The 27,489-nt window shown below is 43.1% G+C and overlaps 2 protein-coding genes across 3 annotated transcripts in view; one reads left to right on the top strand and one right to left on the bottom strand.

The window, feature by feature from the left end:
• The first annotated feature begins 1,071 nt into the window (after positions 1 to 1,071).
• On the top strand, positions 1,072 to 10,137 carry LOC117262329 (BTB/POZ domain-containing protein kctd15-like). Its single transcript, XM_033635227.2, has 5 exons — positions 1,072 to 1,935; positions 4,325 to 4,500; positions 5,388 to 5,532; positions 8,982 to 9,284; positions 9,531 to 10,137. Exons 1-5 carry the CDS (start codon positions 1,909 to 1,911, stop codon positions 9,690 to 9,692), a joined length of 813 nt encoding a protein of 270 aa, XP_033491118.2. The 5' UTR covers positions 1,072 to 1,908; the 3' UTR covers positions 9,693 to 10,137.
• A 63-nt stretch (positions 10,138 to 10,200) lies between these two features.
• LOC117262328 (transcription initiation factor TFIID subunit 4-like) overlaps positions 10,201 to 27,489 on the bottom strand; it is a 29,463-nt gene continuing 12,174 nt past the window's right edge. For both annotated transcript variants that reach the window (XM_033635225.2, XM_033635226.2), the window contains exons 11-15: positions 26,514 to 26,644; positions 26,240 to 26,365; positions 25,311 to 25,367; positions 21,799 to 21,921; positions 10,201 to 14,668 (exon numbers count right to left, since the gene is read on the bottom strand). In XM_033635225.2, the coding sequence (XP_033491116.1) occupies positions 14,507 to 14,668; positions 21,799 to 21,921; positions 25,311 to 25,367; positions 26,240 to 26,365; positions 26,514 to 26,644 (599 nt within the window). In that variant the 3' untranslated portion in view covers positions 10,201 to 14,506. The remainder of the gene's footprint in view (positions 14,669 to 21,798; positions 21,922 to 25,310; positions 25,368 to 26,239; positions 26,366 to 26,513; positions 26,645 to 27,489) is intronic.

Below are 27,489 nucleotides of genomic sequence, written 5' to 3'. Positions count from 1 at the left end.
AAGCTGTTACGAAAAATGAATGAATGAATGAATTTGATTAACTCATGAAAAACAGAAATGTCTTGTTATCAGCTGTGGACCCTCAGATTTACCTGGAGACCCTCTGAGGGAGCGCGAGCCTCATGGTGGGAACCACTGGTTCCTCTGCAGGGGGCGACAGTGAGCACAAAGTTACAGGTTTCACAAAGTCTGAAGGTTTCTGAAAGCTCAAACTCTTTTAATCTGCGCAATATGTTTATTTGTTGTATTTATTTCTTCAATTATTGGCTCGTCTGTCCTCAGGGTGCAATGATTAGCTATGATTGTATGAACATCATGAACATATGTTTTCTGAACTGTGTGGTTTGATCATCAGTAGTTGTGTCTCACAGCTCAGTGCTGCAGCTCATGTGTTTGATATCTCAAGTTTTATTTGTGTTGTATGTTTATTGTTTCTCTGCATGTGTCAGTTATTGTTTATTTGCTGTTCTGTTTCTCTGCGTGGTGCGTTCACTGTCTTCAGAGTGACTGTTTTGTTGCTCTCTTGTACAATGATTAGTGCAACTTTAACTTCACTTGATTTAAAACCACAGGGCATTTAAAGAGAAAAAAAACTTCCTGACAACATCAGAATATTTCACATATGAATCAGAGCCAAGCTGCCATATTCATGAAGGTTTAAGTATGATACTGTGTCAGTTGTAGCCGTGACAGAAATTCTGCACACTGAAAATGTTTGAGCCTGCAGGATCTTCATCAGACAAACAGGCTGAATTACTGACAGGACATCACGTGACATACAACATGATACTCACAGACTATCAGTGAGTGATGTACAGAAGGCAGAGTGATGGAGGTGAAACAGTTTCATCTGTACTTCACCTTAAAACAAGACAAAAGCTTTTTTTATATCAGTTGTGACATTAATTCATTTAATTCTACAGATTTAAATCAGACTGATTGTGTGTGTGTGTGTGTGTGTGTGTGTGTGTGTGTGTGTGTGTGTGTTTAGTTGTAGCTGCAGCAGTACAGGTGATGGGAGTCTGAGTGGATGGATGTGACAGCCAGCAGCCACACGAACACATCACATCCCGGCTTGGTGTCTCTGCGTAAAGCAGCGCGCACCGCAGCACAAAATGGTTCCTGCATATGAACGGACCAAAGCTTTGCTGACTTTCAGCCTTCTTCCTCCTCATCGTCACAGACACATCAGCAGCTGCAGCTGCAGCTGTAGCAGCACGGAGACGCTTCAGACTGAGCCGAGAGATGAGGAGAATTAAACGGATCTGTGTGCGCAGCCCCCCGGCGCACATCTCCATCTACCAGTGCGCAATAATTGAAATGGCGCATTTGGCCGCAGGCTGCTGGAGGGGCATAATGCATGACGATAGACGTCATTTGGCTCCAGAGCCAGAGGGATGTTTGATGTTGCTAAAATATATGAGAGGTCGGCAGAGAGACGTGGATGTGCAGGCAGACAGGAGGAGGAAGAGACAGCAGCTCCAGACTGAATCCAGCGTGAAGACAACAGGACGGATTTATGTTCACAGCCTCGCGTTATTGATGGATATTTAATTCTTCTGATAAATCATCTTTCTGTCACAGCAGGCGGAGGATCTATTTACTGTCCTTGGTTGACAGAAACGAGTTGGGGCGAGAGAAAAGAACAAACCGCCCCGCGTTATTGTAACCTAATCCTGCCCCCGGGGGTCTGAAGGGCCCCGGGCTCCCTGCTCCTCTTTCAGCCCTCCTCTTTATTCTTCTGGAGGAGACACGGACAGGCTTGTTCACCTCCTTCTGCTTCACACACACACTCTCTCACACGCACACACACACCGGAGAAGACAGCCTGGCGAGGACGTGAACTGAAGACCAGCCGGTATCCGCACATTTCAAACCACGGGACGGAGCAGACAGACGCCGGTCTCCATGTCGTCTGTGTCGGTGTCCTCTCAGGTAAGAGCACGCTGCTTTACGCCGAGCACGCCACGCACATCTTAACGTGAGATTTACACGCAAAATTTTCACGTTTACGTTGTAAAACCCCGAAATCCCGAGGACATTCCCCGGGGTTTCGACTGGCCCCGATATGCGCTGTTTCACCAAACTCCTTTTAAAATACCACCATTTTAAGTCTTTGTTGGTATCTGCACACTTATGTACAAGAAATACAGCAACGCTTGATATTTTCTATAATGGCTTCAAACAGTATTTAATTCGGCATGCATTATTTGTTCCAAAACAGAGCCAGTTTCAATAAGACGTGAACTTTTGCTGCTGGCTAGCTTGTTTTTCCGGCCATCTTTCCCCCGCGAACACGCCGTTTTAAACGGCAGAGATCAGTGTGGCTCTGCGGTAAAAGTAAAATATATCAAAACTAAGCTTTAATTCGTAGTCTAGTCATATGCCGAATTGACCAGAAGGCCGTACACTACAGAAAAACACTCTTAAATCGGGTGAGGCCACACTCAACGTCTGCTTATTAGCAAGGCCGCGTTAAATGTTGAGGTTTCAAGATGGAGTCTGGCGTGTGGCGTTGTTCCCACACAAGCTCGAGCGGCGTTCATTAGGACCAGGTGTGCAGGACCACAGACGCTGAAGCAGGTCTCTGTGTGTCCCACAGGCAGCATGAGTTGATTGATAGTTCAGAGGTTTACTTTGAAAACTTGCTTTTTCATCAGCTGTTGTTTTCCTGAAACTTAATCTCATCAGCCGACTGAGCTGTGTGTGTGTGCGCGCGCGCGTGTGTTCACAGAACTGTCCATCACACTGAGTGACTGCAGCTTCCTGTTTGTCTGTCTGCTGTCTTGATTTATTTGCTGTGTGCTGACTCTTCAAGATGTGATGGCCTCCTGCAGATCACTCAGCTGATTGAAATGTGTCTCAGCCCTGAGATAATTTATATAATAATTACACTGTGTGACTTTATATGTGGAGCCTGTAATCAGCATAAACCTGCACTCTGTTATTTCCTGTGATTTTAACATTGAGCCTGGTGCAGCTGAACGGCTGCAGACAGACAGACAGACAGACAGACAGACGGAGGAGAGGAGGGGGGGCAGTGTTTGTCAGTTTGGCCCGGGGCAGCGTGCCGGCCGCAGGGCAGAGACACTGAAAGCTGCAGCCGCCTCCTGTTCACCTTTCATGCTTCAAAGCTCCTCTTTACAACCCACAAACCTACTGTGAGGAGGAGGAGGAGGAGGAGGGGGGTTCAATTAATCCAGAGTAAGGCAACCCCCCCACCCCCACCTACCCCAGGTCATCCTCTGTTTCATCAGTCTGCTGCACCCTCCATTAACATCACATCATCCACCACTTCACTGATACTACAGTACAGCACTACCACTGCAATCTCTCAGCTTCATGTAGTTACAGTATCATTGTCATGTGACCAACAGGTGACCTCTACATTTACTGGACTGGTTATAGTAGGACATCATTGGTTGCCGTGGTGATACTTTATTTGTAAAGTCTCAGGTTGTTGTATTTCTGTGTGTTAACAACGGTCGTTAACCTTGTAGTGTCCACAGACTTTTTAGCTGAACTGTGAGTTTAGTCTGTTTCCTGGTTGACTGTAGTGAAGCTTCACTGATGGAGGAGGGTTATATTTATTATTAATAATCAGCTGTATGACAGTAAACATGTCGGCACAACAATGTTCACTCCAACTGCATGTTATAGACCTGTGATTGGCCAACGTTTCCCATCAGAGGATAGATCTTCTGAAGCCTGAAACAGAGCCAAGAGGAGGTGCAGACATCTAGTGTTCTCTCAGTCCACTTGAATTATAATGTGCTCAAAGGTTATTATGGGATATGGCAACACCTGCTTTAACTGACCTATGTTTGACTTTTATCTGAGTACATTTTTACTCAAGTACTTTTACTTAAGTAAAATTTCTTTAAACTAGCAGTACCTTTACTAGACTAGAGGAGAGCTGCGTTTAAAATTCTAAATGAAACGATAAAACTCATTCAGAGGCCGTTTCCAGCTTCGATCTGTAGTTCTGAATGTGAAACTCAGCGAGGACCAATAAGAGGATTTTGTTTCACTGACACTTCAGAGTTCAGACCAGTCGATCTGCACCAGGGGCTTCTGGGAAATAAAGTTTAAAAAGAAACTAGCAGAGTTCAGAGCAGTGAGGTGACTCCCCAGCAGTGTTACACCCTGCCTGGCTTAACACTGCTGCCTATGGCCATGTGTGAACCTGTCCTAAAACCACCCTAAACGTTGGTTTTCAAAGCCATGAAAGTCACCGAGTGGTCACTGGTGTTCGTTGATGTTCTGACAAAAATCATAGCTAACTGTGGTTTCCATGTAATAACCCTGTTCTCACCTGTCGTAGGAGGGGCGGAGCATGTCCAGGATGTCTCTGAGCCGCTCACCTGTGTCCCCCATGACCGCTCAGGGCATCCCGTCCCCCGCCCAGCTCACCAAGGCCAACGCCCCCGTGCACATCGACGTGGGAGGGCACATGTACACCAGCAGCCTGGCGACACTCACCAAATACCCCGAGTCCAGGTAAGACCAACTTTTAATTTGTGACATGACCAGGTGTGAACAGCAGCAGGGTTCAGAGTCACTGAGTCATGTGACTGCTCTGAAGACTTGAAGTTAACTTTCTGTTTCTGTACTCTGAGATAAATCAGCTCCACTCTAGCATGCTCACGTCACAGCTGAAACAGTTATCTGGAAAATGTAGTTTCCTCTCACTGCTGCTGTCTGAGCACAATGTGTATTTCTGTTTCTGTGCGCACAGACTCACCGTACACGAAGAATGTGACTGTTCATTTATAATAAAAGCACTAAAGGCAGCAGAATAGTCTCAGCTTATTAACTTCCTGTCCCTCGTTCTTTGTGTTTCCACTCTGTGAGGATAAAGACGGAGTCGTGTTAGAGACAGGAGGAGAAAAGGGAGAATTTAATTGGGTTTTGAAGGACAGAGACAGAGAGAGGAGGTGATGCGGAGGTCTGCAGGGAGGACTGACCTGAGGTCAGAAACTCCTCATCCTGCAGAGTCTCTGTGCAAACAGATGTGTAGACGTCAGCACTTCGCTGAGTTTAACTGAGACATTAAGTGTGGAACATTTTCCTCTTTAGAGGAAACAACAGATCCTGCAGCTTTAACAAAGTCCTCTCACACAGTCAACTGAATTATGAGCTGATGAATGATGAGACATGAAATGATGTGTGTTTAGTATTAATTGATTTTTAGGGCTGTAGCTAAAGAAAGAGATTATTTCTCTAATTTATAAATTTGCAGATTATTCTCTTGATTATTTGATTCTGAAAAACAGAACAGTCATGATTACAAATGTCCATTTTCAAAGAGATTCATATATATATCCAGTATCTTGAGGTTCTTGTATAGGTTTAGCCCTCAGCTCTGTGACTCTGTGTCTCTGCAGGATCAGTCGTCTGTTTAACGGCACCGAGCCCATCGTGTTGGACAGTCTGAAGCAGCACTACTTCATCGACAGAGACGGAGACATCTTCCGCTACATCCTCAGCTTCCTGCGGACCTGCAAGCTGCTGCTGCCTGAAGACTTCAAGGTACTTTCACTGGAAAACTGTCACAAAGAAACCATGAATATGATCGTAATAATCTGAAGCTGTTTAACATCTAAACTTAACATATCAAAGATTTATGTCTTCTGAACCGAGACATTAAACTGATAATGTTCAGATACTCTAAAGAGAGTTTCATTAATGTTACTGTAACATGACTGGTACAGTGTGAAGCTTTACGCATCTGAACTTTGACCCATGTAGTCTGACCTCTTGTCTGACACACATGAAGCTGGGCATATGGATTGATTTGGGGGTTGATGGATGGATTAATGGATTGATAGATGGATTAAGGTTGATGGATTGATTTGGGCATTGGTAAATTCAGGGAAGGATGGATTGATTCAGGGATTAATGATTTGATGGGAGACAAAAGATAAGACGGTGATAAGGTGGAAAGGAGGTTTCTCTCTAATTCAGTCAGAATTTAAGTATGAGCTGCTCTTTATTTAATGTGCCACTGATGCATGTTTGGTTTGAAACACACAACGGCTGTTGGTGCTGGCAATGTGCTGAATGTTTATCGTCGTCTTTTCCTCATTTTTTTTTACGTTCTTTCTTCTTTTGTTTCCCCAAAATAATGCCCAAATATGTGTGCTGAAAAGTCGATCTCAGGTCAGAGGGTCACAGACAGACAAACTCATGAAGTTTATTGTTATTACTCGAGGATGCCTCTCGTCTTTCCTGGGGTCTTGCACACTGAAATACAGTAGAAAGAGTCAGAATGCTAGCGTGACAGCTAAATAATATAAATTAAGGATGATGTAATGATAGACTAGGCAGTACAATTAAACACAGCAACAGAAAGAGAAAGACACTTGCAGACATAAAGTGATAATGATGCAAGACCCTTCACTAAGCCCCGCCCCTTTGTGATGCTCCAACAAGCTGTCGCAGTCCGTATGGAGCCCACACTGTAACTAACTGAAGAAATATTATCATATTTTGGAAAACGGAACCAGTGATTCCAGAGAGAAGCAGACAGAGGGGTCTACAGTCTGTGTTTGAAGGATATATCCAGGATGTCAAACTGACTCAGCAGCAACAACAGGTTAAAAAGACAAAGATAGTTAGAAGCTAAAGCCGAACTATAGGCCACAGATCACAGTGTAAAAGTGAACCACCACATCACTGCTGATCGCCACACAAGACAATGAATATAAAGGGAAACTTCGCTGATACTGAACCAGCTGTGTGGCATCACAGTGTGTGCAGATGAACTGTGATTGGCTTCACTCCCGTGTTGCTGCCAGCACCCGAATGTTCATCTGCACACACTGTGATGCCACACAGCTGGTTCAGTATCAGCAAAGTTTCCCTGCTTCCCTTCACTGGTTCCTGTACAGCAGGGTCGGTCTTTGTTTCACTGTTATAATCATCAAAAAGCAAAAGCAGCATGTGTATACATTCAGTAGGCTATATCTTCAGTAGCTAGCTAGCTAACCCTACACTTTAAAGGGTTTGAGTTTGGTTTTGGAACAGGGAAGAAACGTTTATCTTTTTCCAACCTCTCCAGGTAACGAGTATCATTAATACACGACGTGCCCCAGGCACAACATTTAGCTCCAAATCCTCAAAACCAGCCTGAAAATGAAGGAAATCTAAACAATTGCATTAGAGTCAATGTTGAACCCTGGTCTTAGCCCCCCGTCCATATTTACCATATTTTTACCAACAAGAAAACAAGCTAATGAGAAACACATTTAAACAACTGTTATCATTTTATCTTGTGTGTTCTCCACCGTACCCGTCAATGCTCCAGCATGTTCTGACTGTGAAACCTCTCTGATGAACACATGAAGGTGAACTGCATTACCACGACTAGATGTAGACCCCCGAATACAGCCCAACCGTTAGCATCAGATCTTTTGGAGGCGCCTGTCGCCTTTAGGAAGTTTCAGCACTGTGTGTAATGATGAGTTGTAATCTGTGTGTGTAATAACGAGCTGTAGTCTCAAAGATGTAGTTAAAAAAAAAAAAAAGAACGACCTTCAGGTCAAACATCTGATTTGTGTTCGTTAGCTTTAACAAACAGCAGCGAGTCTTTGAACACATTCTGACACTTTAATCAGCACCGCCGGCTGCAGAGATCCATCCAGTGTCGCTTACAGCACAGTGTGTGTTTTACTAAATTAGTGTGTGTGTGTGTGTGTGTGTGTGTGTGTGTGTGTGTGTGTGTGTGGGCATATTGCATCCCTCTCATCATCCTCCCTGTAGTTAGCGAGTGCTGCCTCTGTTATTCTGCTCAGAATGACTAAAAAGCCCCGCAGACACAACCCCTCTTTATAAAACACATCTATGCCTCGCTTCCAGTCTGTGGTGGGGGGGTGAGGAGGGGGTGAGGAGGGGGTGAGGAGGAGGAGTGAAGGAGGCGAGGCTTTGATACAGCGTGAGGCCTGGGGCCAACAGCAGCTCTCTGTCAGCAGCAGTGTGGAGTAAAAAGCTTCTTCTCTTTCTGTGTTTCACCGGAGGAGGAAGCAGCAATCAGCTCAGTGAGAGGAGATATAATGACACAGAAGTGACGCTTCCTTACAGCTCAGGTTTATATCTGTTAACAAGTCACTGATGGTGACTAGGAGCAGAGGTCAGCTCAGGTTTATATCATGGTTACAGTGTGTGTTGTCATGGTTACTGTGAGTCTTGTCATGGTTACGGTGAGTGTTGTCATGGTTACAGTGAGCATTGTCATGGTTACAGTTAGCGTTGTCATGGTTACAGTGAGCCTTGTCATGGTTACAGTGTGTCTTGTCATGGTAACATGGTTACAGTGAGCGTTGTCATGGTTACAGTGAGCCTTGTCATGGTTACGGTGTGCGTTGTCATGGTTACAGTGTGCGCTGTCATGGTCACAGTGAGTCGTCATGGTTACATGGTTACAGTGTGCTTTGTCATGGTTACAGTGAGTCTTGTCATGGTTACATGGTTACAGTGTGTCTTGTCATGGTTACAGTGTGCGTTGTCATGGTTTCATTGAGGGTTGTCATGGTAACATGGTTACAGTGAGCGTTGTCATGGTTACAGTGAGTCTTGACATGGTTACAGTGAGCCTTGTCATGGTTACAGTGTGCGTTGTCATGGTTACAGTGTGCGCTGTCATGGTCACAGTGAGTCTTGTCATGGTTACATGGTTACAGTGTGTCTTGTCATGGTTACAGTGTGCTTTGTCATGGTTACAGTGAGTCTTGTCATGGTTACATGGTTACAGTGTGTCTTGTCATGGTTACAGTGTGTGTTGTCATGGTTTCATTGAGGGTTGTCATGTTCACATGGTTACAGTGTGTGTTGTCATGGTTACATGGTTACAGAGCGTCTTGACATGGTCACATGATAACAGTGATCATTGTCATGGTTACATTGCCTCTCCAGGGAATGACTGTAAGTTGTCTTCAGGTGGTCCCATCTCTAACCCCGTCCCCTGGCTGTGTCTTTGTCAGGACTTCCCCCAGCTGTACGAGGAGGCTCGGTACTACCAGCTGACTCCGATGGTGCGGGAGTTGGAGCGCTGGCAGGCAGAGCGAGAGGCCCAGCGGGCGGTGCCCTGCGAATGTCTGGTAGTTCGCATCACGCCAGATCTTGGCGAGAGGATTGCTCTGAGTGGAGAAAAGGTCCTGATTGAGGAGATCTTTCCAGAGACCGGAGACGTCATGTGTAACTCTGTCAACGCCGGCTGGAATCAGGACCCCACCCATGTCATCCGCTTCCCACTAAACGGATACTGCAGGCTCAACTCTGTGCAGGTCAGTGCTACACCTGGACTACATCAGCTCACACCTGTACTGTACTACTGATCTGTACTACATCTGTACTTCATCTGTATTACACCTGTTTTACATGTGCAATACACCTGTATTACAGGTGTAGTACACCTATGCTGCATCTGTACTACATCTTTAATACACCTGGACTACTATACTACACCTGTTCATCTATATAACACATGGACTACATCTGTACTCAAACAGCTGCTCACCATCTGTCTGCAGGTCCTGGAGCGTCTGTTTCAGAAGGGCTTCACCATGAAGGCGTCCTGTGGTGGGGGCGTCGACTCCTCCCAATTTAGCGAGTACGTCCTGTGTCGGGACCTGCGGCACAGCCAGTCCATCACCAGCACCCCGATCCGGATCAAACAGGAGCCTCTGGACTAACAGCACCACACTTTATTAACAGTTTACTCGCACCTGGATCCTGCAGACGTCTCCAGCAGCTCAGACCTGAAAACTTGAAACTTGACAGGAAACCTCTGACCTCTGCAGACATCTGGAAGTTAAAATACACTTTGAGAGAGTTTCAGTTCAGATTGAATGTTTTTCATTTTGAGCCCGATGATGATGATGATGCAACACGGTAACAAGTCAAATGTACATAAAACTGCCAAATGTAAATATTTGTAAGAATAATTTGATCCTCAGCTTGTTTGGTGAATATCGTTCTGTGTATAAAATGATTGCAAAGGTCATTTTTATAAGTGTGTACGGATAATTTAATTCTTTTTATAAAAACTGCCATTTTGAAAATGTATATTTAATGTGTTTGTTAGCTCGTGTCACTATTTTTCATTTGTACAGATGTATTGATAAAAAGATAAAAAGCTCTCCATGTCTTCACTTTTAATTTATGAGGATCAAATTCTGTTCAAAAACAAAGCAAACCAGGTTCTTTATCATTTTCTTTATTTAATTTTTTTTGCAAAGGTACAAACAACTGTAAAATTGCATTGCCTGAAATGCGTCAGGATTGAATACAGAATGTAGGAAATATAAATAGTCGCAAAAATTGTGTCCTTCCAACAGATGATACTTTAGCCGGGTGCTCTGAAGACTCTGACTGAATATACAGTACATACACCACAGCTGCAATTATCAGTTAGAGCTATAGACTATACAAACCAAATGCCCGATATGAGGGGAAAAACATTTAAAGCGTTAAAAACCTTCAATGTACACACCCTTTCCAAAAAAGTCATCTTAAAAACTTTCAACCGCAAACCGTGAAGCGAAACTGCATATTCAACTACTCTGACAAATGTATGTGTCCAACAGTACGAGGATTTTCAGACTGTCATTTGAATTCTAACATTTCACCTTCGCACATTGAGCTAAAAGTGAAATCACACGTCAGGCGGGATGAAGAAGAGGAGGAGGAGGGTATTGCAGGAATGTTTGATGTGAAGTTATATGGTTGTTAGCCTTCATGAACATAGCCTGAGTGAGTTTTCACTGTAGGAGAACCAGCTCCCTGTGATGACTGTTAACTTCAAAACTGTGAATCATTGTTAAAGGGACAGTTCAACATTTAGTGAAATCCTCTTTCTCTCAACTGTACTCTAAATATGAAGCTACAGACAACAGCTTTAGCATAAAGACTAGCAACAGGGAAACAGCTAGCTTATCATAAAGACTGGAGACTAGCTTCACATAAAGACTGGAAATGGGGAAACAGCTAGCCTGGCTTTGTTCAAAGGTAAAAAAAAAAAAATCCACCTACCAGCTCCTCTGAAGCTCACTGATTTAACAATCTCATCCTTTAATAAACAAACAAATCAAAGTGTCAAATATATTTCTTATTTAATGTATTAAACTATACTACAACTAACAGTTTATTTAACAAGGCTATGTGCAGTTTTAACGTCTGACCAATCTCTATAAACAGATTCTGCACTTTTATGCGTAATCTGTAGGCAACAAGACAAGATTTTGGTATCGGAGGCATTCTGGTTGTCATTTGTAGTCTGAGTAATATTGACCAATCACATGTGAATGAGCTTTGGTGTCATGCGGCTAAACAGGATGTGTGGAGAGCAAACCAGGCCAAATGCGTTGGTTGAAAAGCAATCTGGGAACCCATCGACTAACACATGACTAACAGAGATTAGTCCAAATGTTGCCTGGACCTACAACACCTACACTTAAGTAGCCTAGCTAATCAGACTATAAACAATAACCAGTACACAGAAAAAGAAGTCATGGCCTGGATATCTGCCAGCAACACCAAAGCCCCCTAAACATGCCAATTGGTTTTGAGATAAACGGCTGATCTGGGTATGTGGGTATGTGGTGGCTTGAAGTGATGACACCTATTAAAAACAGGAAATTTACTTATTTATCAGTTTAGGTGGGTTTTGTTACATTTAGACAGAACCAGGCTAGCTGTTTCCTCCTGTTTCAAGTGTTTATGCTAAGCTAGGTTTGCTGTTTCCCCTAGTTCCGGTCTTAACGCTAAGCTAAGCTAAACTAAGCTAAGCTAAGCTAATCTGTTTCCCTGTTTCTAGTCTTGATGCTAAGCTAAGATAGCTGCTTCCACTTGTTTCCAATCTTAATGAAAAGCTAAGCTAGCTGTTTGCACCAGACCCCCAGAAGTGCACCAGGCTCAAACAGACACAAACAGTAATACTGTAATTTCTGGGGTCCGTCACACGATGCTATTGGGCCCCAAAAAATTTTCCCCCAGAGACTTCAGTGTATACATTTTTTTTTTAACGTCACAACCCCTGTGTAACATTTGAAAAGTCTAAAAGAGCTGCAAGATTAAGCTGTTTTTTCCCCATTCAAGTTAGCAACATGCTAAACTGGAAGTCAGCCACTTGGGCGTGCTCAGCGGCAATAAGTCTTAGGTGCCCCTGCTCCATGGGCCCAATGATGCGGAAGCAGTGCTGATCATCCGGGTGATTTTAATACCATGGAAACGAGCTTTTTTCGCTTCATGCACCACTGAACAACTTTTATGGGAATGACTGGGGGCCTGCCGTCAATGCTGTATCCTGGACTATTAATATATCCAGGGTTTCCTTCCCGTTAACAATAGTAATGCTAAGCTAAGCTAACTATTTCCCCTGTTTCCAGTATTTATGCTAAGCTAAGCTAAGCAGCTGTTGGCTGTAGCTTCATCAGAGTGGTATCAATCTGAATATGTGACTCTGAGAGAAAGAGAAGAAGAGGATTTACCAAAATTCGGAATTGTTCTTTTAACCTTTCATGTCTGTCGGCTGTTACCACGATGACCATGATTAACACTGACTCTACTCGCACACACGCACACACACCGAAACACACACACACACATTAAAATGATCTGGCAGCTGTTTCACCTCCGTCTGTCGACCATCGAAGCTTCACAGTTCTCGCGGTTCACTTTCCTCTGACAACACGACGCTCAATAAAACTCAGGATCCTCGACTTAAAATGCAATAGTGACGGCTGAATGTGTGACAGATCTGAGAGCGGAAAAAACTTTAAAAAATAAACTGAAGAGCCCATGAGCACGGCGGCGTCCTGAGTGGGCTGCAAAGAGAAAGATGGGACTCTAAAGGCACCTGTTCAGGTACAGCGCTGGAGCCACACACTGACAACGATCCTGTCAGTGGCGGCAGCTCGCTGACAGAGTCGAGCTTCAGAGCTGCACATCACTCACTGCAACATGTTCGAGATCAAAGATGAACTCCAGTGATTCTCCAGATCAGCTCTACGAATTTTAAAAGTGGTATTAAGTCTTAAGTGTCTCCAGAGGGATCTGTGAGAGTCTGATAAATGTCCAAACGTGCATTGTGGGTAATGAAGGTGCAAGGTCTTGACCAGGGAGGAGAATGTGTGGAATAAAAAGAGCATATCTCTGGGTCTGCTGATCTGACAGAGTTTGAAGCTGAGAAATTATAAACTGCTCCACACAGACAGTGTTTACAGTCAGGAGACAGGACGACGTCATGGTAACACTGCATTCAAGAGTCGGATCTATTGAAGTGGGGTTGTATGAGATACTTATTGGAGAAGCAGGCTGGAGTCTGACATGAAAGCTAACCAACATACAGCTGTGGATGGGAGCAGCGACAAAACTTATTTTAGCCACTTCAGAATATCAGTATCAGTTAAAGGGTACGCTATATTTAGAATATTTTCACTGCTTTACCTTTCCATATGACAGCCTGTTCCGACAGGGAAGCTGTTAACGGCTTCAATTCCTCATTTATGCTCTTGTCAAAGCTACCAGACTCCACTTAGAAAAGCATTCATTTTAGTTTGGTGAATATGGGAGCTGCTGGTCTACTGCTGCCTTGATTAGTTTGTTAGTTTGTGTTAATGTGTGATTTCGGTGAATCCAAACTAACCCTTTAAGTTCCCAAACTTGGAAAATAGCACAAACTAACTGACTGATTGAGGCAGCACTACACCAGTAGCTCCTGTGTTTAAATGTGTTAAATCACTGTTTTTCTCAATGGAGTCTGGCTTTTAAGAGAGTAATATAGCGGCTTTATTTTCCTTTTGGAGATCACTGTATGACATTAAGGTAAAGCAGTGCAAATATTCTAAATATAATGTACAATTAAACTGATAACGATTTTTTTTAGGTGGAACTTTTTTTAGGCGTCTTAAATGTTTTGTTGCTGACCCCTCCACAGCAGTACATTCTTTAGCTTCTGTGTCAGACTCTAGCCTGCTTCTCTAAACTGGGGCGTGCCGACTTACATCTCCTGTATGTAATATACTGACTACGGGTAAGTACCCCATACAACCCCACTTTAAAAAATCTGAACTAACCCTTTAAACCATAACGAGCAGCCAAGTGGGGAAAAATGTTCATGTCAGCCTCAACAAGAAACAACAGAGGTGTCAAAAACCTAATTAAGAAACTCATTCAGAGCCAAATATTAATTCTACTGCTGCACTTCCTGCTGTGACCTGGACTTCAACGTTAAATCAGTGGAGTTCTCTTTAACAAACACAGAGCTGAGAGTGATGTGCAGCCTGACAGAAGATACCTGAAGGAGCTGAAGATGAGACTTTTCAGAGAAGTTGTAGAAGTGGCGGTTCAGGTGAAAGAGGACAAAGTGAAGGTTGAAAGATGCTGCAGGGACTGACAGAGGGAGTGTGAAACACCTCTGAGGACGTGAGGACATGAGGACCGGAGGTTGAAGTGTAATCCAGTTTGTGATCTGCAGTGGGCCGAGTGCTCCTCCAGGAGGGACTCCTCATTTCAGCAGCGCCTTGTAGAGCATTAGAGAGCGAGCGGTGGAGCGGTCCTGCTCCAGACAGAAGATGAAGTCCCTGAGGTTAACTCGTGTGATCCGCTGACGAAGCTGCTGCCGGGACGAGGTGGCCGAAGAGGAGCCTGCACCCGAGCCTGAAGCCACCTGAAGGGAGGGACAGAGCGGCATTAGATACCTGAGTGTAGGTGGCGGGGTCCGACATTCAGTGAGGCAACACAGGACATGGAACAATTAATCAATCAACTAATTAATCAACAGAATATTTTTCAGCAGCCATTTTGATTATGTTATTGTCCAGGTTGTTTTTGGAGGATCTATTGTTTTCCTTTTTATACATCACAGAAAATTGTTTCGTGTTGATCAGAAGTTTGATTAGTCCATTAATTGATTGCTCTTCAAAATGCCAGATATTTCCTGAAGTCACAGTGACGTCTGGGGCTGGAGACTGTTGGTAATTCAATTTCAATTCAAATGGCTTTATTGGCATGAGGTAACAGGAGACTCTTACGAACACTGTGACAAAGCTAACTGTTAGCAACACTCGGCGAGCATTAGCTGACGGTTATAAACAAGTTTAATAAAGAGCTGTTTCGGTGTTGGTATGAGATTCACGGCTCGGTGTCGGATGTTAACCGCTGCTGTGGGGTTTCAGACAAAGCTGCAAAACATGACAAGTAGGATATGAGGTCACCTTGTGCACAAAAGTGTCCTACAACGCTGCATGGAACATTATCAACAGCTGATTGTCAGCGATTATCTGCTGCTGTTTGTAAAGCTGATGAAGAGTTTCGATCAGTGTGGGAATAGTTGGTTCAACTCTTGGGTAATATTTGGAGCTGCAGGTGTTTCTATTATTTTGTCCAGCCCTGATGCACATGAAAGCCTCTCTCAGGACTTCCTAATCATCCGTAAAAACATTAGCTGAGATCTCCCACACTGTTTAATCTGTCAGTGAGTCCAGACCTGCAGGAGCATCACCACACCTTCACGTCTCAGGTGTGTCTGCAGCCTGCGGCCAGGTAACGCCCGGCTCCCCTCCGCCTGCAGCTATTCCTCCTGACGTTGCTCCAACAAGCCCTGTTTCCCAACACAGCAGTACGTTATACAAACACTGACTCAGGCTTCTTCCCACACTGTTTGAAGACATGCGAATGAACCACTTCCTGGATTAGCCCAGAGGAGATTATGGGACAAAACCAGTTCACCTGATGGTCAAAAACAAGTCTGTAAACTGGTCTGTGGAATAACCACCGGTTCTCTACGTGGCACAGAGAGATGTTAGAGCTTCTGTTTTCTCCATGAGCAGAGCCGCAGGGCCGAGACAACACCAGACTGACCGAACACCAGACTCTCTGTTACTTTTAGATTTTATGATGTCAGGAGGTGATCACAGCGCTCTACTGTCTGTCGACGTCATCTACTACAGCACCAACAACACAGAGGAGGACATTTGGGCACTTCAGCCATTTTGAAGTTTTTGAAAAACACCTTTTTGACATCTCCGACGAAACTCAGTTTATGTCTACAGAAGCACTTCAAACATATCCTGGAAGTTTTATCTGAAGCCACAAATAGTTGGTGCTCCAGATGGCATAACACAAATCAGACTATAAATCGGAAATAGTTTGTCCAATCACTACAAAACTCACAGGATATGTTCCATAACAGTGTTGAACCACGTGTGTAAAATTATTTTGTAATCACTAAATGGGGGGGGTCCACCAGCTCCAAACAAGTGCATTGACCTTTCTCAAAATTTGGCCATAAATCAGTGAGAGTTTGTCCAAACATCACCAAACTCAGTGGATATTCATGATTAAACTGTTGAAGCATTTCCCAGGAATGTTTTCAAAACTGACCAATAGGGTGTGATGGTACTGCTGAACAAGGGTGTGGCCTGGTAGAGATCTAGGCGTAAAAAAATTAGTTCAATCGTTATAAAACCTGCAAGTTATCTTTAATGCAAGTGTTGTGAACTGTCAAAGGACTCAATCCTTATTAAGGTCTAATGGTCCATGTTGGATAGAGCCCTAGATTCACCACTTGCAGCTGTATTTTATTTGTTTTTCTTCAGTAACTACATCTCTGAGTTTTGGGTGGTTGGCAGAACACAACAAGACATTTAAAAACATCTCTCACTATTTTCTGTCATTGTATAGACCAGGGGTAGGCAACCTGCGGCTCTGGAGCCATATGCGACTCTTTAGCTCCTCTCCAGTGGCTCTCTGTGGCTTTGACAAAAAAAAAGTCACATGAAAATGAATATCTTTTTCATCATTGTTGTAGGCCTAAAGAAATCTTTAAATTCTCCAGGTGTAAAAATGTGTAGACTATGTACAGAATTTATATATATATATATATATATATATATGAATAAAAAGAGTAAGTTCTAACATTTCGACCACTAAAATGTGCGTCAAATGTCCACAGCCTGGAGCCTTTTCCCAGGGTTCTTACACATTTGGAATTTCAAAATTCCATACTTTTCCAAACCTTAATTTCCAGACTTCTCTGCGTTTTTTTTTTCCTTCAGAGAATATGCGACATCTGAGTAAACATATTAATGTATCATATTTCACATCATATTTAATTATTCTTAATAGGCGATTGTAGCCAAGCACCATAATGGCATGCAATAAAAACTCAGGTAAGTTCAGTGTCTGGGCTGAGGCAAAAAGGTTGGGACTCTGGGTGCAAGTGATGCAGTAACGAGATGTCGGTGTTTTTTCCTTTCATGTGGCTCAGAATCGCCTTCTCCCCATGTTGGCGATGTCAAATGATTTCACACAAAGCTTGCATCTAGCTCTGTGTGTGAGTTGGGAATCCTTGGCCAACCAGTATTTATATACGGTATTGTCAAGCCATCCATCCAAAAACTTGCATCTACCCATTGTGAACCACGTGAAACTCGTCTTCTTGTCAAAGGTGCAGTGTTGGAGTGAAACTTGATACCTGGGGGGCTGGAGGAGGGTCATGGGGCAGCAGACTGGACATACCACTTGTCAATCAGGTAAAAGGGGCGGTCTGTTTTCTGAGACGTTTGCTCTCACACTAACTGTGCTTGGCCCGGCATAAAACACGATCCGGATTGATTAAATTATTTTTGGAAATACCTAATTTTCTATTAATCTATTTATCTATTTATCTATTAATTGAAAACAGTATTTTAGAACAGTGGTAATAGTCTGGAAACATAAATATTTTTCCATACTTTAATTTTCATTTTCCATACTTTTTAATACCTGGAAATTGATCAAATTTGTTTCCATACTTTTCCATACTTTTCCATACTTGTGTAGGAACCCTGTTTTCCTCTAAATTTTGCCAAACCTCAGTCTAGTCTTGAGCCTCCCCATCTAGGCTAGCAATGGATTCCAAATCCATAAAAGTCTCAGAGGAAAAAGTCAAATTTAATATTAAGTGGACAGATTTGTTTGCTTTCACCGCCAACACTGCAATGTACCAAATGATCATAAATAGCCCACTGCTGAGGAGCCATCTTGTGGTAAAACATATTTCTGAATACTAATTTAGACTTATTTTCATTGCTGATAGGCTAATTCAGACCTAATACACAGTGTTACCATGAGGCTCAAATATGTTTTGCGGCTCCAGGCAGATTGTTTTAAATTTTATTTGGTCAAAAATGGCTCTTTTGATAGTTAAGGTTGCCCTTAGTTTCTTGGTTGACTAATTAATCATTTAATCTATACCAGGGGTACCAACTGGCTGATTAACTGATAATGAAAATATGACAGAACCACTGATTTATTAGCTGACGATGAGTATCGGCCAATATTCTCCTTGTTGACTGCCACTGCCCTGTCTGCAAACAAAATGACATTCACCCTGACAGTGGTCGATGTTTTTCTGTTGTGTCACAGGCTAAAAAGCAGAGCTCCACACTAATGGCGTCCCACTGTCCGGGGGACAATAGGAATTCATTGGTATTGGTTTCAGCCCCAGAATGTCACAGTTGGTGCGTCCCTTGGAACTACAGCTCTACGTGAGTCAGGTAACTAACTAAACCTGACCTGGTTACTGAGGCCTGAGGTTTAAAGCTAACAGGCTCTCTCTCTCTGTAGTTAATGTGTGTGTTTTAAACCCAGTGCAGTGAATGTAAGGTTCAGCGTGAGCTGCTGCTGCTGCTGCTGCTCAGTGCAGGAGGACAGCCTGCAGGTAGAGCTGACAGCACAGGATAGGAATGAAGCTCCAGGTCCACACAGGAACACAATCAGAGCATTATGAAGCCACACGGCCTGCAGGCACACATACACACGCACAAACACACACACATACTATACTGCTACTGACTTTAACATCACTAAATATGCAACATAACATGGTCAAATATCCAAATTTGGCTCAAATTTGAACTGAATTTTAACAGAAAACAATCAAACTAAAACCAGACTGAAGTCTTGTCTCCATCCTCAAGTCTACTGTGTGAATATTAGTGTCATATACTGAGGCAGCTGGTCGGAGCAGAAGAAGAGGAGAGAGTCAAAGAGCTCCAGTAAAAGCTCTAACAATGGTGGGAAGCACTGAAAGAACAGGATATATTAATAAATAATTCTGGGTCATATCGTCCCGCCTAGTTTCCCATCACACTGTGGTCAGCATGACAGTGGAACAGGTGATAAATATTATTCTCTCTGGTTTTAAAAAGTCTCAAATCTCACTGTGTGAAAGCCACAGAGACTCTGCTGGAGACCTGAGGAGGTAAAAAGGTGATGCAGGTTATTTGTTGTTTCTTCAGTGAGGATAACAGAGCTGCTGCGTTGTTACTGTGTATTCATAACAGGCTGCAGGCCCGGGGCGATGGAGGAGGGTGGGACTATCTGAAGCCTGATCGGGCCTGCAGTGTGGAGCTAAAGGGCGTACTGCAGCAGCCCGAGGGCAGATTAGATAGAAGGAGCTCAGACAACACATAACACTTTGTGCTGCTGCTGCTGTGTGGATAAAAGGAGAAACAGACTGAGTGGATAGCTGATGAAAACGTGACGAGGAGACTGTAGAAACATTCCCATCTCGTTCTCCATGGTTTGAGCTTTGACTGGAGCTCTTTGAATCACCTCGACCAACTGCCTTTATGTATGATACTAATATTCACACCACAGAATCCAGTCAGGGTTTAGTTTCAACAGTTTCTGGTTTCTGCCCCCAAGTGGACAAAAAAAAAATCACTTCCTGCAGGTTTAAGGTGTGTGGCCCTTGTCTGTTTTTCTGCTGACTGTCTTAAAAAAAACTGAATCAAAGCTCTGAAGACTTTTAGAGACGAGCAGAAACTCTGAACTTTACCTCATTATAATTATGTTATACACAGCTGTAACGACAGAGCGCTACGATCCAGACAGAAACCATCACTCACTGCAGGCCAGCACATAGCTCACATATCCCAGAGTTCATTGCCCCCCATCAGAGGATTAAGCGACCCCCAAAATGTTGGATTTCTCCGCAGGGCCCCCAGACCCCCCCCCTCAACCCCATCACTCTGCCGTCTTTGTCTGGGCCTGCCGGAGGGCGAGCCTCTGGCAGGATGTGTGGGGAGAGAGAAAGAGCATGTGGGTGAGGGTGGGGCGAGCACGAGGCAGGCACCCCCCTGAGGCCATGACCCCCCCCACCACCACCACCACCTCACCCATCCAACACCCAGCCCCGAGCTCATTTCTGCAGAACTCAAATCTATGGCTGCCCTCAGGGGGGAGACGGGGGGTGGGGGGTACAGGGAGAAATGGGGGAGGGAAGGGGGGGAGTCACACCCACAACAAACCTTCAGGCAGACACTGACCCCCTTCACTCAACTGTGGTCACACTCACTGCCTGGATTACAGACTGTGTGTGTGTTGATGGAAAAGGTCATGAGTGTATGTGTGTCTCTGCACACACACACGCACACATGCACACACACAGTGACATTAATGTCAGACCTCTGACAGACAGACAAACAGCAGACCTGACTGACCCTCTCTACTATAACCTTTTGGTAATTTAAAGTCACTCTAACTTAAAGTCACGACTTCAGTCTGAAACATTTCTGTTTCACGTTCAGCCCGACACTCTGATCTGAAAGACGTCACATTTTAACATCACTGATTTCCTGCTGAGCATCAGAGGACAGACGGGGCTTTTTACACTGTCCCTTCTTTATGCCACCTTTGCTTTTTTACACTGAACCAATCAACGATGGCATCATGCCACTGCCGGTATCTCAGAAGCAAAAGGGGCGTGACAGATGTGACATGTAACACAACAGCAGCAGGCTCTAGTGTGACATATAACTGACATGTCAGCAGCGCTTTCTAAACTACAACAATGGCCTTAATATGGCAGTAACAATCATCTACCGTCTCTGTTATATGGAGGCTCATCTTACCCTCTGCTGGAGGGTTAAGAGCTCCCTTTCCGAATTGTTTCCCCAATGTGTGGACATTTTTCAGCTGCTGTTCTTCTTCTTTGAGCTAGCTGCTAACTGCTAACAGCTACTTTAAGAGAGTCATAGTTACTCGCGCCATCTTATCTGGTGCTTATCTGGCGTGGCCTCAAATAAGACTCTGCAAATGCCATTCACTTCAACTAGTAGAGTGCCTTCACATGCGGCCTGCCCATAGGGTGGAAACCCTAGGTACTACCATGTCTGAAGCAACCTCATTGGGAAGATGGGAGTAGTGGGGTACGGGTACCCCTACTCAGTGTGTTTCCCTTTGAGACCCAAGGACAGCCAGGACCATTACCACACGATTGACACACCTACATGCACGCCAGTGCTCTTAGGTCCAGCTAACTAAGACATCTTGTCTGTCGTACATCCCCTGAACGTGGGGTCTGGAGATCAGGCAGAACACCCTACACTATGAGCAGCCTCTAGATCCAGAGTCTGGGAACCACAGTTAATTACGCTGTGGGCGGGTGCTACCAGACAGCCACCCAAAGTAAAGCACATACTTTTTAAACCGTTCATACTGAGGTCGTTTCGGCGCTGATACTACCTCTGTTCCCAGCTAAGAGGCCAGACAACTTTGTCACCCCATTCCATGATTGTACCTTTTATACAGCACGAAAAGGTGGCATAACAATGTAAAATTCCCGCCTTGAAGAGGCAGTGTAAAAGGGGCTTGTGACACAATCACAATCTGTCCTGAAGACATATTTTCAATGTAGATTACTGTATGTCCTCCATAACGAAAAGGAGTCCAGTCAGTGTCCAGTATGACCAAGATGATAACTGCTATATGATGGGACTGCTTCCTGTAACCGTTTCTCTGATGTCTTACCTCTGTGCCGGACGTGGAGCCTCCTGGTGAGTCCAGCTTGCGTTTCTTGCGAGGCCCGATGGCAGCGAGAGCCGTTAGGTTGGCGTCTCGCTGTCTCATCTGAGCCAACTCCTGCTGCTGCATCTGTGGAAAAAGACAGAGCAGAGAGACGTCACCTTAACAGTTAACATTTGTTCATTAACAGAATCAGCCATGATGATGACATTTTATAGTGTAGATGTATAGTTAAAAGCATTTATACGCAATTAAAACAAGATCTGAAGTTTAAGGTCTTTTGCAGATTATTCCATGTATAAGGAGCACTGTAAGAGGGCGACATTCTTCATAGTTCAGTTCTGATCAAATGACTGTGAAGCTACAACCTATTCTGTGAGCGAGTACCAAGGTTAATTTTCTTTTAAATCACACATCTTAGATCTCAGTATACTGAATGTTTTTAGTTTTGGTTGAACAAAACAAAACATTTGAAGACATTAAGTTAATTTTTTGGACATTTTATATTATCAGATAATTCGTAATGAAAATAATTGCTAGTTGCTGCTTTACTCTTCACAACTACTCAGACTAAAACATATTAATGTTGTCCTTCAGGAACAGCAGACAGGTCATTATCATCACAGCTGTTTGAATTCAGTGTGTGTGTGTGTGTGTGTGTGTGTGTGTGTGTGTGTGTGTGTGTTGGACAGAGGATGTAATTAGAGGCAACATTTACACTCTCATTAACACACTGTAAAGATGATGAGAAGAGAAGGAGGGCACATGGTGTGTATACACACAAACACACATACACAGCTGTCTTTTTATATTTGTGAGGAACCCTCACTGACTTGGTGCATTCACTGACCTTAACTATCACAGCCACATGTCTAATCCCATACTACTAAGATTGTTTTATTTCCCTAAAGCTGAACCAGAATCCTTTTAATACCTTGTTTTAAGACTTTTATAAGGATGTTTTATATTATTTTAGCTGTGAATGACGAACTGCACCCTCAGGATGGAGATCACCTCTGTAAATCGAACCTGAACCTTTAAACAAACTCTGGGAAAAAAAAAACTTTTTCACTATTTTTCTGACATTTTATAAACCCAACCATGACATCAGTTCACAAAGAAAAGAACCAGCAAATTAATTAAAAATGAAAATAATTGTTAGCTGCAGCGCAAGATCTGATTACACAATTACTCACATCTGATTCAAATCAGTCAACACGTGTTACATGTGTTAGCATCATGCTACACGTTAGCTTCATGTTACATGTGTCATTTCATATTACATGTTAGCTTCATGCTACACATGTTAGCTTCACGTTACATGCGTTGGTTTCATACTACATGTTATCTTTATGCTACATGTGTCAGTTTCATTTTACATGTGTTTGATTCATACTACACTGAGGTTCATGCTACACGTCTTAGCTACATGACACTCGTGTTAGCTTCACACTACAAGTATTAGCTTCATGCTACATCTGTTAGGTTCATGCTACATGTGTTTGTTTAATGCAACGCATGTTTGACTCATACTACACGTTAGTTTCATGCTATCTGTGTTAGCTTTATATAACGCGTGTTAGCTTTATACTACAAGTGTTAGCTTGATGTTACATCTGCTAGCTTCATGCTACATTTGTTGGCTTCATGCTATGTGTGTTAGCTTCATACTACACCTTAATTTCATTTTATGCGTGTTAACTTGGTAATACACGTTAGCTTCATATTACGAATGTTAGCTTAATGCTTCATGTATTAGCCTCATGCTTCAAGTGTTAGCTTCATGTTACATTTGTTTGCTTTATGTTACATGTGTTAGTCTCATACTACACGCGGGGTCATCCCTATGTTTCCCGGGTTCTATGTTCCCCGCTTACCACCCAAAAAGGTTCTATGTTTCCCGGGTTCTATGTTCCCTGCTCAACCAAAAAGGGTTCTATGTTTCCTGCTTGGTTGAGTGGGGAACATAGAACCCGGGAAACATAGAACCTTTTTTGTGTAAGCGGGGAACATAGAACCTTTTTTGCAGGGTTAAGTGGGGAATATAGAACCCGGGAAACATAGAACCCAGGAATCATAGATACGCTCCCCTACACGTTGCCTTCCTGCCACACGTGTTAGCTTTATGATGCACATGTTACCTTTATGTTACACATGGCTTCATGGTACATGTGTTAGCTTTATGCTACAAGTTTAAGCTTCATGTTACATGCGTTTGGTTCATACTAAAAGTGTTTTAAGTTTAATCCTACACTTGTTAACTTCATGTTACACCCGTTAGCCTCAAGCTACATGTGTTAGTTCCATGTTACTGGTTGTGCAGTTTCTATGAGACAGCAGAAGTTTGTAATTTAGTAAAACATGGCCGTGTGATTGTATCATCACAGTCACAGTCATACATGACCTCTTCAGGCTCAGACCGCTCTGACATGTCTCCACCTGGCTCTCACTGCTCCTTCCCTCAGGCCGCAGCAGAGCACAGTCTTATGGGTAATGACCTCTGACCTCAGCAGGCCTCAGGGTCTGCCTAAGGTCTGAGCAGTGACTCTGCCGCCGCCTGGCTGTGGCCTCGGGGCGTCACTGAGGGAGGACAAAGCCTCCACACAGAGAGGATGTGTCAGCTGGGTTCATGTATGAATATAAAAAAGGGCGGGGGACGGGTGGAGCTGCAGAGTTTACATGCACACAGTAAAGAGACAGACAATACTGCCGGTTAAAAACAGGACTGACAGAGTGTTTTCAGAAGCTTTTGTTCAGTCGTCTCTTATTTTAATCGACCCAGCTGTTCACACAGTCCGAGGAGCAGCTCACACTGTACTCACTTGAATATATATTTCTACACCTCAGGTCTGTTTTCTTTTGTTTTACACAATAACGTCAGTGACTGTCTGTTTACCTACACTCAGTATTGAACCTGAACACATCCTGAATCTGTAGCTTCAGGCGTTAAAATATGAGGATGAAGTTTACCTGCTGAAGAGAAGATGAGCACACAGGTGAAAGAAATAGTGTTTGAATAATTAAATCTATTTCTGCTCGTCTCTGTTGGATTGCTTGATTCCATCCAGACTTTATTTCTTTTCATGATTTATTGTATTGTATTTAATCATTTTACTACATATTCTGATGTTGCACTTGTAAGTGGCCTCAAATTCTGAACTATACAAGTTTCTAATGGTCATTTTTTGTACATTTTTTCCACTTAATTTCATCTTTACTTGTTTATATAACTTTCTAATTTTAGATTGATTTTTTAGAATTGTTTTAATTAAATTTATGTTTTGGCTGTAACACCCATTGTCTCCTCATGGGGATCAATAAAGTTTTATTTTTAGTCATTATTATTATCTATGTTTCCAAGACAGGTGGACAAACTCCAGCTGCTGAAGGTCATGTCATATGACTGAAAGCTCTTGAACTAAATATTAAAGGGACCTGGAGGTGAACCAGCTTCAAACAGTGAACACTTTTTGACTGATGTGTGTATGCAAAAGAACACTTTATACGAGGGAACAAACCTCTTTAGCTTTCTGCTTCAGACGAGCCTGTTCAGGATCCTCCTGTCTGGCACGACTCTGGAAATAAAACACAGGCTCAGTTAGAGTTTTAGGACATGAAGATGGAGAACACAGGGAGAGCACATGTGACTATAAAATGACTTCCTGACAAATTAATATCAAACACATTATCATCACTGAACTGAGGTTGAAGCCATAATTATAATCATGTTGTTATTGAGAGACAGTTTAATGTGAATATAATGAAGAAAATTTCTATAATAGAAACACGATCACCTCCTCAATGGCACCTCTGTCATTAGCTCTGTGTGTGTGTGTGTGAGTGGGTGTGTGTAATGATGTCTGCAGAAGGTCAATTCAGTAATTAACTATGCTTTCATGTGTCTCACACACGCACAGACTGCACTGATGATGATGATGATGATGCTTTCTCAAGACAGTTTACAATGACTTCACAGAGCTTCATTCACTCTGGTTCATTTTCTCTCTTTTACTCGTGTTTATTCACTCACATGCTGCGGATTTATTAAAATTAACTACATTTATATTTATCTTTGCTTTATTAAAAAAACCTACGCTGGTTTTTAAGATTTTTAAATCTTTTAAATGAAGCAATAAGTCAAAAATCCAAACTCTGATCCTCAAATAAATCTGAAAATGTTGTTAAATAAAATATTAATTTATTACATTTATTTATTACATTTATATTTATTAATCAATTTATTAAAAAATTAAAAACATTAAAAATTAATTAAATATTTATTTATTCTAATTTTTTTTTACTGTATTTCAATTTACTCTTTTTAAAACTTTCAAGACTTTTTGTTAAAAAAAGTGATCACTGGACATTTTTATGACAGAAGTTAAGAGATCATAAGTGTGTGTATAAGTGTGTGTGTGTGTGTGTGTGTGTGTGTGTGAGTGTATACCTTGGCAGCCTTGAGCAGAATCTCTCTCTCTTGTTCGTCTTTCCTCTGTTTCTCCATCCTCTCCAGCTGCTCGAAGAAACGAAGCTGTGAGCGAACGTCTGACGTCTGTTCGTGATTCTCTTCATCCTGGAGGAGGAGGAGGAGGAGGAAGATTAAGAAAGGAGAGCACGTTGTTTCTTCCTGTTTTGTGTGTAATCATGGTCATCCTGTGCATCACTCTGTAATAAAGGTGAGGTTTCCCTCTGTGACTCAGTGTGAGACAGCTGGTTCTCACCTTCCCTCCGTCTGTGCGGTGCTGAGCGACGGCTGAAACCTTCTCCAGCAGGGAGCGCAATCTGGACTGGGTGGCGTGGGAGATGAGGTTCACCACCTCCAGAGGCACCTCGCTCACGCCCAGCTTCTTAGCTGAGGACCAGAGGAGAGAAAGTCAGATAAGAGGACAGATAAACAGATAAGCATGCCTTTCAGGTATCAGGAGTCTAAACTGTTCAGATTTTCTCTGATGTGTTTGTGCAGTGAGTCCAGCTCTGACAGGAAACACAGATGAGTGCAGAGGAGCTGGGCCGACAGAAAATTTGCTTGAAACATGACACAATCAATTAATGATTATTAAAATAGTTGCCAATTAATTTCCCGACACAATTTCCACTGACTAATTGCTTTAACTCAAAACAGTTCCCTCTACATTTCTGTCTCACTACAGATCTGCTCTGCTCACTGTAACTCTTTCAGCTCCTCTCCTTACTACCACCACTCCTCCTCCTCCTCCTCCTCCTCTCTGGAGAGGAAGATGTAAATGTCTCCGCAGGACTCAGTGTCCCTTGAGGCTGTTTTCCCTTTTAGCTTTGTAATCAGGGAAAATACCCTTGCTGATGTCGATACATGTTACCATGGTTACACAGAAGCCTTAGCATAAATAGATTTTAAGCCGTACAAAGACCATTTTTAAGATCGTGGACAGATTTCAGAATCAGCAGATGGATTTATTGGTAGTTTAGCTTTTTAAAGCACATCACATCACATATCTGCTGTCATAAAATCATCTGGTTCATTTGCTTTCACACCACAAACGAACCGCACCAGAGTTCATTTGAAACCAGACCGAGACCACCTCTTCAAGAAGGTCCGGCTGTATTGGTGCCACCAGAGTGCGACTGCTGTGTTCACACCTGCCCAAACGAACCGCACATATGGGGGCTAACAAACTTGAGTTTGAATCAACCGAACCAAACAGGGCAGGTGTGAAAGCA

Source organism: Epinephelus lanceolatus, chromosome 5 (genome assembly GCF_041903045.1).
Source record: "Epinephelus lanceolatus isolate andai-2023 chromosome 5, ASM4190304v1, whole genome shotgun sequence".
In the NCBI taxonomy this organism is placed as follows: domain Eukaryota; kingdom Metazoa; phylum Chordata; class Actinopteri; order Perciformes; family Serranidae; genus Epinephelus; species Epinephelus lanceolatus.
This window is presented reverse-complemented; position numbering and strand designations above follow the sequence as displayed.